At 39.7% G+C, this 14,595-nt stretch overlaps 1 protein-coding gene across 2 annotated transcripts in view; it reads left to right on the top strand.

Moving 5' to 3' along the window:
* The window catches only part of ZNF277 (zinc finger protein 277), a 143,719-nt gene that overhangs the window by 115,690 nt on the left and 13,434 nt on the right, over positions 1-14,595 (top strand). For both annotated transcript variants that reach the window (XM_083366707.1, XM_083366706.1), the window contains one exon: positions 5,782-5,914. In XM_083366707.1, the coding sequence (XP_083222833.1) occupies positions 5,782-5,914 (133 nt within the window). The remainder of the gene's footprint in view (positions 1-5,781; positions 5,915-14,595) is intronic.

Raw genomic sequence — 14,595 nt, 5'->3', positions numbered from 1 at the left:
TTTAGACTAGCCAAATCAAAGTCCTGCAGCCGTTCTTCATATGTTTTAGTCTCCAGGCCTTGGATCATCTTAGTTGCTCTTCTCTGAACTTTTTTCAAGGTCTCAACATCTTTCTTGTAATATGTTGACCAAAATTGGTTGCAGTATTCCAGGTGTGGTCTCATTAGGGTTTTATAAAGCGGTGCTAATACTTCACATGATCTTGATTCTATGCCTCTGTTTATACAAGCCACAATTTTATTAGTTTTTTTGGCGGCTGCTGCACATTGCTGGCTCATAGTCAAATGATCGTCCACTAGGACTCCAAGGTTCCTCTCACAGTTACTGTTTTTGAACCAGATCTCGCCGAGTCTGTACTTATATCTTTGATTTTTCCTGCCTAAATGTAAAACTTTGCTTTTCTCCACATTAAAACTCATTTTCTTGGATAGGGCCCATTGTTCCAGTTTGCCAAGACCTTTTTGAATCCTGAACTTGTCTTCTAGGGTGTTGGCTATTCCTGCCAGTTTAGTGTCATTTGCAAATCTGATGAGTTCCCCTTCTACTCCCTCATCTAAGTCATTGATGAAGATATTAAAGAATACTGGGCCTAAGACGGAGCCTTGTGCTTCCCCACTGCTTACTTCTCTCCATGTACTTCTCTTTGAGTACAGTTTGTCAGCCAGCTACAAATCCATCTGGTGGTGAGATTGTCTATTCCACCTTTTTCTAGCTTACCAAACAGTAGATTGTGGTCTACTTTGTTGAATGCCATACTGAAATCTAAGTATGCTATGTCCACAGCGTTTTGCTGGTCTACTGATTTGGTCACTTTATCAAAGAATGAAATAAGATTGGTTTGGCATGATCTGTTTTTAACAAACCCTTGCTGGCTACCAGTTATAACTTTGTTTGCTTCTAGTTGTTCGCAGATCTGTTTTTTGATTATCTTTTCCAGGATCTTCCCAGGTATTGATGTTAGATTGGTCTGTAGTTTCCTGGGTCTGTTTTTTTTTCTTTCTTGATGATGGGAACCACATTAGCCCGTTTCCAATCCTCAGGTACTTCCCCGGTGCTGCAGGATTTTTGAAAGGTGCAGTGGTTCTGAGATAACATCTGTCAGCTCTTTCAGAACTCTGGGATGTAATCTGTCGAGTCCTGGTGATTTATATTCATCAAGGTTGGATAGGTGTTCTCTTACCATTTTCTTGCTTAGTTTAATTTTTGTTTCCAGTTTGTCTTTTGCAGTATTTTTTTTTGTTATGTTGTGCTATTTCTTTTTGTGTGAAGATTGATGCAAAGAATAAGTTAAGCACCTCTGCTTTCTCCCTATTGCTTGTTCTTCCTTGCCATATCTCTTTAGTGGACCTACAGTTTCCTTGACTTTTTTTGTTATTAATATGTTGAAAGAAACTTTTTATTATCCTTGATTTCTGTTGCAAGTCTTTGTTCATTCGGAGCCTTTCCTGACCGTGTTTGCATGTTCTGGCTGTCTGCTGCCTTAGTTATGTGTCCCTCTTTCCATTTTTTGTACTTGTCGTATTTGTCTTTCAGTTTGTCTGAGAGATCTTTGTCCAGCCATGCTGGTTTCTTCTTGACTTTCTTGTTTTTCTTTTTCAGTGGTATTGTGCTGGACTGGGCTTTTATGATAGCATTTTTCAGTGTTTCCCATGCTTCTTGAGTTGCTTTCCCCTTTAGAATTTTTATCCATGGAATCTTTCCTAGCTTCTCTCTGAGTTTGTTAAAATCAGCTTTTTTAAAGTTTAAGACATTGGTTGAATTATTTTCTATTGCTAGTGTTTGCATTATATTGAATTCCAGTATGATGTGGTCACTTTCCCCCAAGGTTCCGGCAACTTCAATTCCCTTTATCACTTCTTCTCTGTTAATAAGAATTATATCCAGTATAGCTTTACTTCTAGTTCCCTCCTCTACCCTTTGGATGCCACAGTTGTTGGCTAGGTTGGTTAGGAATCAAATCTTGTTGCAGAGTTTGTCTCCCAGCTGATATCTGGGTAGTTGAAGTCTCCCATTACTACTATGGTATGCTTCCTACATACATTTGTTAACTGGTTGGCAAAGAGTTCATCTATTTCTTCTGATTGGTTGGGTGGCATGTAGTATACCCTTATGGCAATTTCCCCCCCTTTTATATAGACCCATATATATTCTGGTGGGCCTTTATCTTTGATCATGTGCATTTCTGTAGATATCTAGTATTCTCTTACATATAGTGTAACTTCCCCTCCTCTTTTTGTAGTTCTGTTTCTTTTGAACAATTTGTATCCATCCATCAGTTCATTCCAGTCATGGGTTTTGTCCCACCAGGTTTCTGTAATGCCAACTATGTCATAGCCACCCTCATGTGCTATTGCTTCTAGTTCAACCTGTTAGTTCCCCAAACTTTGAGCATTAGTATATAAACATTTAAGGCTTTTATGTCTGTCCATGTGTATGTTTCCTGGATCTCCTGATTATTGTTCAATTTTTTTTTCTTTTTTCTCATCACACCCTACTTCTTTGTTTGATTTGTTTTCTTGGGATTTATGATTAGTTTTGTGTTCTAGAGATTCTAATGACTGATCACCCTTCCCCCTCAATTTTAGTTTAAAGCTCTTCTAATGAGTTAGGCCAGTCTTTATCTTAGTACATTTTTCCCTGTTTTCATGATTTGCAGCCCATCCCTTGCCAACAGTCCATTGCATAGGAAAATGCAGTGCATGGCAACACCAACCCTTTAGCCAGTGGTTTATTTCTAGAATTGTTTTTTCCCCTCAAAGGGTGTTGGCCTTTCATTGGGAGTACTGATGAGAACACTATAGGTGAAACTCGAAAAATTAGAATATCGTGCAAAAGTTCATTTATTTCAGTAATGCAACTTAAAAGGGGAAACTAATATATGAGGTAGACTCATTACATGCAAAGCAAGATAGTTCAAGCCGTGGTTTGTCATAATTGTGATGATTATGGCGTACAACTCATGAAAACCCCAAATCCACAATCTCAGAAAATTAGAATATTGTTGTTGTTAGCTGCAAAGTCGAGTCCGACTCATCGCGACCCTATGGACAACGTTCCTCCAGGCCTTCCTGTCCTCTACCATCTTCTGGAGTCCATTTAGAATATTACATGCAATCAATAAAACAAGGAGTGTACATAGAACAATATCAGACCTCTGAAAAGTATAAGCATGCAAATGTATTCAGTACTTGGTTTGGGCCCCTTTTGCAGCAATTACTGCCTCAATGCGGCGTGGCATGGAAGCTATCAGCCTGTGGCACTGCTGAGGTGTTATGGAAGACCAGGATGCTTCAATAGCAGCCTTCAGCTCTTCTGCATTGTTCAGTCTCACGTCGCTCATCTTTCTCTTGGCAATGCCCCATAGATTCTAGGTCAGGCGAGTTTGCTGGCCAATCAAGCACAGTAATCCCACGCTCATTGAACCAGGTTTTGGTGCTTTGGGCAGTGTGGGCAGGTGCCAAGTCCTGCTGGAAAATGAAGTCACATCCCCATAAAGCTCGTCTGCGGAAGGAAGCATGAAGTGCTCCAAAATCTCCTGGTAGACAGCTGCGTTGACCCTGGACTTAATGAAGCACAGTCAACCAACACCAGCAGATGACAACACAGACTGTGGAAACTTCACACTAGACTTCAAGCATCTTGCAGTGTGTGCCTCTCCATTCTTCCTCCAGACTCTGGGTCCTTGGTTTCCAAATAAGATGCAAAAGTTGGACTTTGGACCACTGAGCAACAGACCAGGTCTGTTTTACTTTAGCCCAGATAAGACGCTTCTGACATTGTTTGTTGTTCAGGAGCAGCTTGACAAGGGGAATATGACATTTGAAGCCCATGTCCAGGATCCGTCTGTGTGTGGTGGCTCTTGATGCACTGACTCCAGCCTCAGTCCACTCCTTGTGAAAGTCCCCAACACTTTTGAATGGCCTTTTCCTGACAATCCTCTCCAGGCTGCGGTCATCCCTGCTTCTTGTGCACCTTTTTCTTCCACACTTTTCCCTTCCACATAACTTTCTATTAATGTGCTTTGATACAGCACTTTGGGAACATCCAACTTCTTTTGCAATTACCTTTTGAGGCTTTCCCTCCTTATGGAGGGTGTCAATGATGGTTTTCTGCACAACTGTCAAGTCAGCAGTCTTCCCCATGATTGTGATTCCTACTGAACCAGACTGAGAGACCATTTAAAGGCTCAGGAACCCTTTGCAGATGTTATGGCTTAATTAACTGATTAGAGTGGGACACTTTGAGCCTAGAATATTGCACCTTTTCACAATATTCTAATTTTCTGAGATTGTGGATTTGGGGTTTTCATGAGCTGTAAGCCATAATCATCACAATTATGACAAATCACGGCTTGAACTATCTTGCTTTGCATGTAATGAGCCTATCTCATATATTAGTTTCCCCTTTTAAGTTGCATTACTGAAATAAATGAACTTTTGCATGATATTCTAATTTTTTGAGTTTCACCTGTACTTGTGCTCCTAGCTGCTTAACTTTTTTGACTAGTTGCTTTATTAACTTTATTAATTTTATTACCGATTTTTATGGGTTGGTTATAAAATAAGTCATGAGAATTTTTATTTTTAGATTTTTTTATTTATTTTATTTATTTATTTATTTTTATTTTTTTTATTTTATTACATTTCTATACCGCCCTTTCCCGGAGGACTCAGTGCGGTTTACAGGGTAATTAAAAACCAAAAATACAAAAGTTAAAAACCAAGTTTAAAAAAGATTAAATTTATCCCTGTATAATAAAACCCCCAATTAAAATAAATTAATCCTCAGCCTGGGCCAGAGAGCTCGAAGAGCCAGGTCTTCAGGCCCCGGCGGAATGAACGGAGGTCGGGGGCAGTCCTCAGCTCCACTGGCAGCTGGTTCCAAAGGGCGGGCGCGCCCACTGAGAAGGCCCTATCCCTGGTGTTACCCGCCGGCAATCTCTTACCGGTGGCACCCTGAGAAGACCCTCCCTGTGGGAGCGCACTGGACGAAGGGAACTTGATGCCGGCAGCAGGTGTTCCCTCAGATATCCCGGACCCAAGCCATGTAGGGCTTTATAGGTCATCACCAGCACCTTGAATTTCACCCGGAGGGCAACCGGAAGCCAATGCAGCTCGCGGAGTAGAGGTGTTACATGGGAGTATCGGGAGACCCCCATCACAACTCGCACGGCCGCATTCTGCACCAGTTGAAGCCTCCGAGTAGTCCTCAAGGGCAGCCCCATGTAGAGAGTGTTGCAGTAGTCCAAACGGGAGGTCACGAGCGCATGAGTGACTGTGCGTAGGGCATCTCGGTCCAGATAGGGTCGCAACTGGCACACCAGGCGAACCTGGGCAAAAGCCCCCGTGGTCACGGCTCCTATATGGTCTTCAAAATTATCCCATCTTTTTTTCATATGCAGCTCATGGCACAAACATACCAATACCTTCTGTTTTTCCCCTATAAGTGAGTTGCGTTAAGAGAGAGAGTGATTGGCTCAAAGTCACCCAGCTGGTTTTTCATACCTAAGGTGGAATTAGAATTCAATTTCCTGGTTTATAGGCTAATACCTTAACCATTACATTAAACTGCCTTTCCAGTTTAGCAGTTGAAACAGTTGATTTTAGATGCTGCAGAGGTTGCTTGAATGATTTATTAATAAAAGTTTTCTTAAATATCTTTCTGATGCTGATAAAGAGTATCTTACATATTTAAAAATGAACCACTTTGGTTAGCATCACAAGTTAATTTTGCTAATTGATAGTATTATAATAATTTCATTTTTCTTTTGCTAACTCTTAGTTTCCAATGTTTATACTGTGAAAAAACATTCGAGGATAAGAAGAAACTCAAGGAACACATGAGGAAGAAGCAACATCGTAAAATCAATGCTAAAAACCAAGAATATGATAGATTTTATATTATTAATTATTTGGTAAGTTGTATGTATACATATATATTTAACTTATATTTCCTTTTAATTATGTTGAATTCATACCAAGTTACATTTTAGATCAACAATAAAATACCAACTATTAATGTTCTTCATGCACAGACCACTAATCATTTAACTGGATTCAGTCAATCAAATGACTTTCTTTCAGTTTCTGACTAAAAGTGGCTATTATTGGCTGTTAATTTCAGGCTACAGAATCAATTGTAGGGTTACAAAATCAACTGTAGGATTAACAGGTATAATTTAAGAACAGCCTGTGTCTTTTAAGTTGTAAAGACAATTGCTACAAAACTGTAGTAATAACATAGACTATAAAAGCTACTGTGAAGTGACAATGGAACTCAGAACTCAATTATAATGCTATAAAATCATATCATTATAATTTTTAGTTTTTTAAAAAAAATTAAGTATCAATTTTAAAATCATAACTATATAGTATAGTAAAAAAGGTATAAAAAGTGATTCTGTGTTATCTGTGTTGTTGTTGTTGTTGTTGTTGTTAGCTGCGAAATCGTGTCCGACCCATCGCGACCCCATGGACAACGTTCCTCGAGGCCTTCCTGTCCTCTAACATCTTCTGGAGTCCATTTAGGCTCATGCCTACTGCTTCAGTGACTCCATCCAGCCACCTCATTCTCTGTCGTCCCTTTCTTCTCTTGCCCTCAATCTTTCCCAGCATTAGGCTCTTCTCCAGTGAGTCCTTCCTTCTCACTAGGTGGCCAAAGTATTTGAGTTTCAACTTCAGGATCTGGCCTTCTAAAGAGCAGTCAGGGTTGATCTCCTCTAGAACTGACCGGTTTGATCGCCTTGCTGTCCAAGGGACTCGCAGGAGTCTTCTCCAGCACCAGAGTTCAAAGGCCTCAATTCTTTGGCGCTCAGCCTTTCTTATGGTCCAACTTTCACTGCCATACATTGCAACTGGGAAGACCATAGCCTTGACTATACGCATTTTTGTTGACAGGGTGATGTCTCTGCTTTTTAGTGTGCTGTCTAGATTTGCCATTGCTTTCCTCCTCAGGAGCATGCGTCTCTTAATTTCTTGGCTACAGTCGCCATCTGCAGTGATCTTGGAGCGTAGGAAAATAAAATCTGTCACTACCTCCATTTCTTCCCCATGTATTTGCCAGGAATTGAGAGGGCCGGATGATCTTGGTTTTCTTAATGTTTAGTTTCAACCCAAGTTTTGCACTCTCCTTCTTCACCCACAAGAGGCTCTTTAGTTCTTCTTCACTTTCTGCCATTAGAGTGGTATCATCTGCATATCTTAGGTTGTTGATATTTCTTCCGGCAATCTTAATTCCAACTTTTGATTCATCTAGCCCTGCCTTTCTCATGATGTGCTCTGCATATAAGTTAAACAGGCAGGGCAACAGTATACAGCCTTGCCTGACTCCTTTCCCAATTTTGGACCAATCAGTGGTTCCGTGTCCAGTTCTCACTGTTGCTTCTTGACCCGCATATAGGTTTCTCAAGAGACAAATAAGATGGTCTGGTACTCCCATCTCTTTAAGAACTTGACACAGTTTGTTGTGATCCACACAATCAAAGGCTTTAACATAGTCAATGAAGCAGAAGTAGATGTTTTTCTGGAACTTCCTAGCTTTCTCCATGATCCAGCATATGTGTGCAATCTGATCTCTAGTTCCTCTGCCTCTTCGAAATCCTGCCTGTACTCCTGGTAGTTCTCAATCCACATACTGCTGGAGTCTAGCTTGTAGGATTTTAAGCATAACTTTACTAGCATGTGAAATGAGTGCAATGGTGCGATAGTTTGCACATTCTTTGGCACTGCCTTTCTTTGGAATTGGAATGTAAACTGATCTTTTCCAATCCTGTGGCCACTGTTGAGTTTTCCAAATTTGCTGGCAAATTGAGTGTAGCACTTTTACTGCATCCTCTTTTAAGATTTTGAATAGCTCAGCTGGAATACTGTCACCTCTACTGGCTTTGTTGTTGCTCAGTTTTTCTAAGGCCCACTTCACTTCACATTCTAGGATGTCTGGCTCGAGGTCAGTGACCACGTCATCGTGGTTATCAGGGATGTTAAGCTCATTCTTGTATAGTTCTTCTGTGTAATTTTGCCACCTCTTCTTAATCTCTTCCGCCTCTGTTAGGTCCCTGCCATTTTGGTCCTTTATCATGCCCATTTTTGCATGAAACGTTCCCTTCATCTCTCCAATTTTCTTGAAGAGATCTCTGGTCCTCCCTATTCTTTTGTTTTCTTCTATTTCTTTGCACTGTTCATTTAAGAAGGCATTCTTATCTCTTCTAGCTATTCTCTGGAATTCTGCATTTAATTGGGCGTATCTTTCTTTTTCTCCCTTGCCTTTTGCTTCCCTCCTTTCCTCAGCTATTTGCAAAGCTTCCTCAGACAACCACTTTGCTTTCTTGCATTTCTTTTTCTTTGGGATGGTTTTGGTTGTTACCTCCTGTACAATGTTGCAAGCCTCTGTCCATAGTTCTTCAGGCACTCTGTTTATCAGATCTAATTCCTTAAATCTATTTTTCACCTCTACTGTATATTCAACAGGGATATGATTTAATTCATACCTGAGTGGCCTACTGCTTTTCCCTACTTTCTTCAGTTTAAGCCTAAACTTTGCAACGAGAAGCTCATGGTCTGAGCCACAGTCAGCTCCTGGTCTTGTTTTTACTGACTGTATAGACGGTGTTGTCCATCTGGTGTTCACCGTCTGGTGATGTCCATGTGTAGAGCCGTCTCTTGGGTTGTTGGAAAAGAGTGTTTGCTATGACCATTGTATTCTCTTGACAAAATTCTATCAGCCTGTGTCCTGCTTTATTTTGCACTCCAAGGCCAAACTTGCCTGTTATTCCGGTTATCTTTTGGCTTCCTACTTTAGCATTCCAATCCCCCATGATGATAAGGACATCATTTTTTGGTGTTAGTTCTATAAGGTGCTGTAGGGCTTCATAGAACCGGTCAATTTCATCCTTTTCAGCACCAGTGGTTGGGGCATAGACTTGGACTACTGTGATATTGAATGGTTTGCCTTGGATTCGAACTGAGATCATTCTGTCATTTTGGGGATTGTATTCCAGTATTGCTTTTCCTACTCTTTTATTGACTATGAAGGCTACTCCATTTCTTCTGAGGGATTCTTGCCCACAGTAGTATACCCATTCCTGTCCATTTTAGTTCGCTGATTCCTAAGATGTCGATGTTCAGTCTTGTCATCTCTTGTTTGACCACGTCCAGCTTGCCTTGATTCATGGATCTTACATTCCAGGTTCCTATGGAGAAAAAAATCTCTACAGCATCGGACTTTCCTTTCACCACCAGATACATCCACAGCTGAGCGTCCTTTCGTCTTTGGCCCAGTCTCTTCATTCTTTCTGGCACGAATACCTGAGGGGCTCATCTTCCAGCGTCATATTGTTTTGCCTTTTGGTACTGTCCATAGGGTTTTCATGGCAAAGATACTGGAGTGGGTTGCCATTTCCTTCTCCAGTGGATCACTTTTTTCAGAACTCTCTGCTATGACCTGTCCATCTTGGGTGGCCCTGCACGGCATAGCTTATAGGTTCTTTGAATTACGCAAGCCCCTTTGGCACGACAAGGCAGTAATCCATGAAGGGGGTGTTATCTGTAGCACACCATAACTGTTGGAGATTGAGAATTTTACAGGTGATGTGTATTTTTTGTTTCCGTTATTCAGAATAAAAGCACTTTTTCCTTGTTGTCAACCTTTACCTTAGAATTAACGTCAAGAAATCCACCTTTTTGAATTGATGGATGCTTGACTAATTGTTTGGCAGCCTTAGGTGGTTGAGATATACTTATATAAATACTGTGAGGTTGCAAACCTTTATTAGCTAATACAGTGTATTACAATTCTTCATTTCAGAACTCTTGCTAATAATTAATATTCACCTAGCAATATTTTAAGTTGTTTAGAAAAAATATAGTAGGTGTACAAAACATGTTGTCAGGACCCACTTCAATCCCACATTTTAAGAAAGCAAAACTCTTGGAAACAATTTCTTCCAACAGGAACTTTTATTAAGAGTGGTTGATAGCAGGCATAATAGACGATCTGAGATTTCCCATGCAGAGCGATAGATTAAAGTATCCCTAAACAAGACCCCACCCCATAGTCTGCCCGTCCGGTATGGGACAGTCAATCCCCAGGTGTTAAGTCCATCATGGGAAAAGGGGAGATAACATTGGCCCATCTCCAGTTCATGCAGTGATGGTTGGCGGCTGCTTTACACCTTCCTCTGAGAGCGTAGAAATAAACCAGGCACTGGGTTGTGTTCCTTTTTTCCTCCCTTGTTCTAGCTGACAGTTTAGGGAGGTAAAGTTCAGAGAGGGAGATAATGCAAGAAGCAAATTGTTACTTTGTAGTGGGTAGAGGACACAGAGGCAATAAACGAAGCAAAAGGTTACATTGTAACGGAAAAAGGAAGCAAAAGTAATAACCCCGCAGGCACATTCCCCCCCTCTCCCTTGGAGTATGGCAGAACTCAGGGAAAGGTGAGATTTGATTTTGGGTCAGAGGGGATAGATAGAAATGAAATAGGAATGGGTTCTGACACATGTACTATGTTTCAATCCTCCTAGTAATTTGCGAGGTTTAGATCCTGTTGACATTTCTGGACTCATAAAGTAAAGAGGTAATTGGATTGAATATAAATATTTTGCCATTTTATAATTTTAGACAATACGGATTCCTTCTGCATTAAATCACATGTTTTAAAGCTGGCCTGGCCTGATGGGGAGTTAATTTGGGTTTTTAAATATTTGTATATTTTACTGTTTTATCTTGGGCATTAATTTAATTCTATTTTAACTTTTGTAGTTTTGTACTTTTATTATCTGCCCTGTTCACCGCCCTGAGTCCCTAGGGAGAAGAGCGGTATAAAAATTTAATAAAACTAAACTAAACTAAACTAAATTGGCAATAAAAGGCCAAGCTCCTGTCACAATGTCCAAAGATCACATAGTAGCTATGTACTGATTTTTTACTAGATCACTTGCAGTACCTACAGAAATCAGAGTAAAAATTCTCAGTGATAAAACTGAAAGTCAGGAAAGTTAATCTATACCACCAGATTATGTACCTTGTTCATTCTTAAGTATTGATACATGTGTGTCTGTATGTGTATCAGTTAGGTTGAACTGTCTTGGGTTAAAATTCCCTGCAGGGCAGTTTACAGAATAGCCTCGGTGTAGTCAGTATGCCAAGAGAAAGAAGCAAGCATGCAATAAGAATTACTGTCTGTGAGCATGTACAGAGAGAGTGAGGTAGCATCATCCTGGTTTCACTTTTATGAGTTCAATGAGAAGGAAAACCTATTGCCTTTTGGTGTTTTCTGTATTGTACCATCTGCCCAGACTATCTGTCTGATACAGTTGATCTTTGCATCCTTCTAACAGAACAAAAGGATAAGCCATTAAACAACCCAAAATTGCAAAATTATCCTAGAAATCAATAACACTTAATAGAGCTGAAAAAAACAAGAATTTAATTTCTGAAACATTTTGATGTCATTATACCACAAGCCCTTTTGAAGGAAAGACTATGTCAGAGCTGCCCCACTTTTTGACTTCTGCTGGAAGAAGGGCTCCCTGCCAGCAGGATCTCACTAGAGCTCCTGCAGCTTTTCCACAGTTTTAGACTTGGAACAGTTTCTAAGCCTGAAGAAACTTCCCTGGAAAGGGGAAGATCTGGAAATCAACCCTCTTGCTCCCCTGAATAGTCGGACGCTCTCAGACTGCTTCTTGATGAAGAAGTAATCGGGTGAGTCCTGGCTGGGACGGAGCAACCATGCAAGTTCATTTTGGATGAACCAGCCGTTTATTTGGACATTAAGGGATGCCACCGGTTCTTAGACACTTATTTCTTAATATATTTACCTTTCTTATTAAGGGAGACTTCCTCTAGTTGCAGCTTGTTGTTTCCTTTTTTTTGGAACTATTGTTATTTCTGAAGTTCTGTAACTTTAAAAATGGCGTGGAGGGAGGAGTCAATTTTTCCGAGCCAAACTAAAGAAGCTGGAAATCATTGTGGAAACTATTTTTTGAAATTTAAGGATATAAATCTTTGGAGGATTCTATATGGCTGATTGATTTTGTGGATTTCTCTGTTCTTTCGTTTCCTTTTTTTGTCTTTAAAACAAAGGATTGTTTAAACAAGGCTTTGAGTTTGTTGTGATGGGAGAGTGAAACACCAAGTTTAACGGCTTTTGATTGGTCCAGTTGACCACAAGGGGGAGCCAAAGGATTGTGATATGGTTAACTATTACATTTTTTACTAGTTTTGCAAATTATTGGACTTATAATAATTTAAAGTTATAATTTATAATTTTAAAGTGTTTAACTTCAGATTTTAAAGATTTATTTACACATTAAACATGGCAACCAGAAAGAGAATGGAGAAGACTGAGAGGTTATCAGGAGATCTAGAACTCTTAAAACCATTTTTGGATGAATATATAGCCAAGACACATGAGTTAATTCAGAACGTGGGAAGAACTATCAAGGCTAAATTTGATGCTCTAGCAAAAGAGCTACGTGGTGAAATACAACACTTGACTGGAGAGATAAGAAAGTGGAAATGAGATCTGATCTTTTGGAACATGACATGGAGAAAGTAAATAATTTGCTGGAAGCTGATTTGGACCAAAATGCAACTTTGGAATGTTAGATAAAACAGTTCCAATTAAGATTTTGAGCTTTCTGAACAGCCAGGAGAAGACATTAGACCAAGGATGGTTAAAGCCCTGACTCAGCTGACCAGTGGGGAAGAAAAAAATATGAATCTAGAGATAGATAACATGTTTAGAGTAAACTCCAGATTTTCTACTATGAAAAGACTACCAAGGGATGCGTTAATTCACTTTGTAAGAAGAACAACAAGAAATCATGTTTTGGGAGTTTCTGGTGATGTCACTGTAAGATGGACTCAGGAAAATGATTCTCCTCTCCCCGGGTCCAATTTCTACCAGCTGGTGGGTCCAGTCGGACTGAAAGTCACCCTGTAGAGGTGACTGCCAAAGGGTGAAGCTTTGAAGATCGCGGGTCGGCAGTAACCGGCCTGCTGGATCCAAAGGAACTCTTGGAACCAGCAGGAGAAAGGCTGACCGCATCTATGCGGTCTGCCATTACCAGCTGTTCATCAGAGACAAAGAACTCTAAAGCGAAAGCAAACAGCTGATCTGAGTGAGAATACATTCTTCTCTCTCTCTACAAGCGAATACCAGTTTGGCAAACAGCATTTCAACAGCTTTTGAGAGCGAGCCCTTAGTTTTAGGGAGGGGTTGGAATTTTCTTTCTTACCCCCCTTCCTGAATTACAAGCGGCAATTTAAGCTCCCAGCAAACTAAAAATTAAACTAAAAACTTACCATATCAAAAAGCTGTCTGAGGCACAGAAGGATAACTTGGGAAGCTTCTGGCTCTATAGAATTTTTTGTGTCTATTTTTTGTGTGAAAGCCATCAAAACTTTTACTTTTTGAATCTTTAAATTACTTTTTATTTTATTTTTTAAAATGTGGGAATGGACATCTAATGCCATCTAATGGTGAAATTGAGAATTATATCCAGCTTCCCCTGATTGGAGTTAACTTAGATTAAAATTTGACTGTATGCCCAGACACTGCTTATCTGAAGGTCCTTGAAAACTTTGCCTGAGAAAGAAAGATTTTTTTTGGTTTGCCTGGTTTTACAAGATAGACTATAATTATATGTAAAACTGTATTTGGAGCCATCTGACTCTCCTGGATTATAAATACAGCCTGGTTTGGAACTGTTATAAGCTATCTCCGAAGAAGTGAATACCAAGAAACTCCCTAGAACAGAACTCTGTGGATTATAATTTTGACATTTTTCTTTTTTTCTTTTTTCCCCTTTTTTTTACTTTTGGGGGATTTTCTTTTTCCCCCCTTGCCCTGATGCTTTTATTATTATTTTTTTCTTCCTCCTTTTTTTACCTTTCACTGTTTTCATGGTTGCCTCTCCTAACTATTAGGAGCCTATTGGATTATAAAATTTGGCCATTTGGTGGCTTACAACATATGAATTAAAGAGGACCCAGATTGTTGGGGGCAATAAGCTGACTTTGTAATAATGCCGCTTGGGGTGTGTGAAAGCCCTAATAAGCAGGCATATACATAGAATGAAGGCTACTGCTAAGTTTGTAAAGCCGCCCTGAGTCTTCGGAGAAGGGTGGGATATAAATGGAATTAAAATAAAATAAAAAAATAAAATAAATAAATAAATAAAGATGAGCATCCCAAACTTTTCTAAAGTTGGGGGAAAAGGATCTTCTGCTCCTGCCTCGGCCACTGCAAGTCCAGTATATCAGAGATCAGTTGCTACAATGCTTCATCAAGAGAAGATGGACACCTTCCAGAATGATATGCAAGCAATTCTGCAAGCAATTCAAGAGGCTAATACTGCTCCAGACGGCAGTAACAATGAAAAACCATGAAGAGTTGAAAAGTGACCTTGACAAAATGAATAAAAAAATTAACAATATAGATTCCCAAATTGAAAATTTTAAACAGATGATCACAGATAACCAGCAAAGAATCCAAAAAATAGAAGATAAGTCAACTGAGGTTGATCAGAAACTAGAAGTTTTAAAAGATGAAAATCAAAAATTGATGCAAATAAATGGAGAATTAGAAGATTCGTT

This window comes from Vipera ursinii (assembly GCF_947247035.1).
Source record: "Vipera ursinii genome assembly, chromosome: 6".
NCBI classification, from domain to species: domain Eukaryota; kingdom Metazoa; phylum Chordata; class Lepidosauria; order Squamata; family Viperidae; genus Vipera; species Vipera ursinii.
This window is presented reverse-complemented; position numbering and strand designations above follow the sequence as displayed.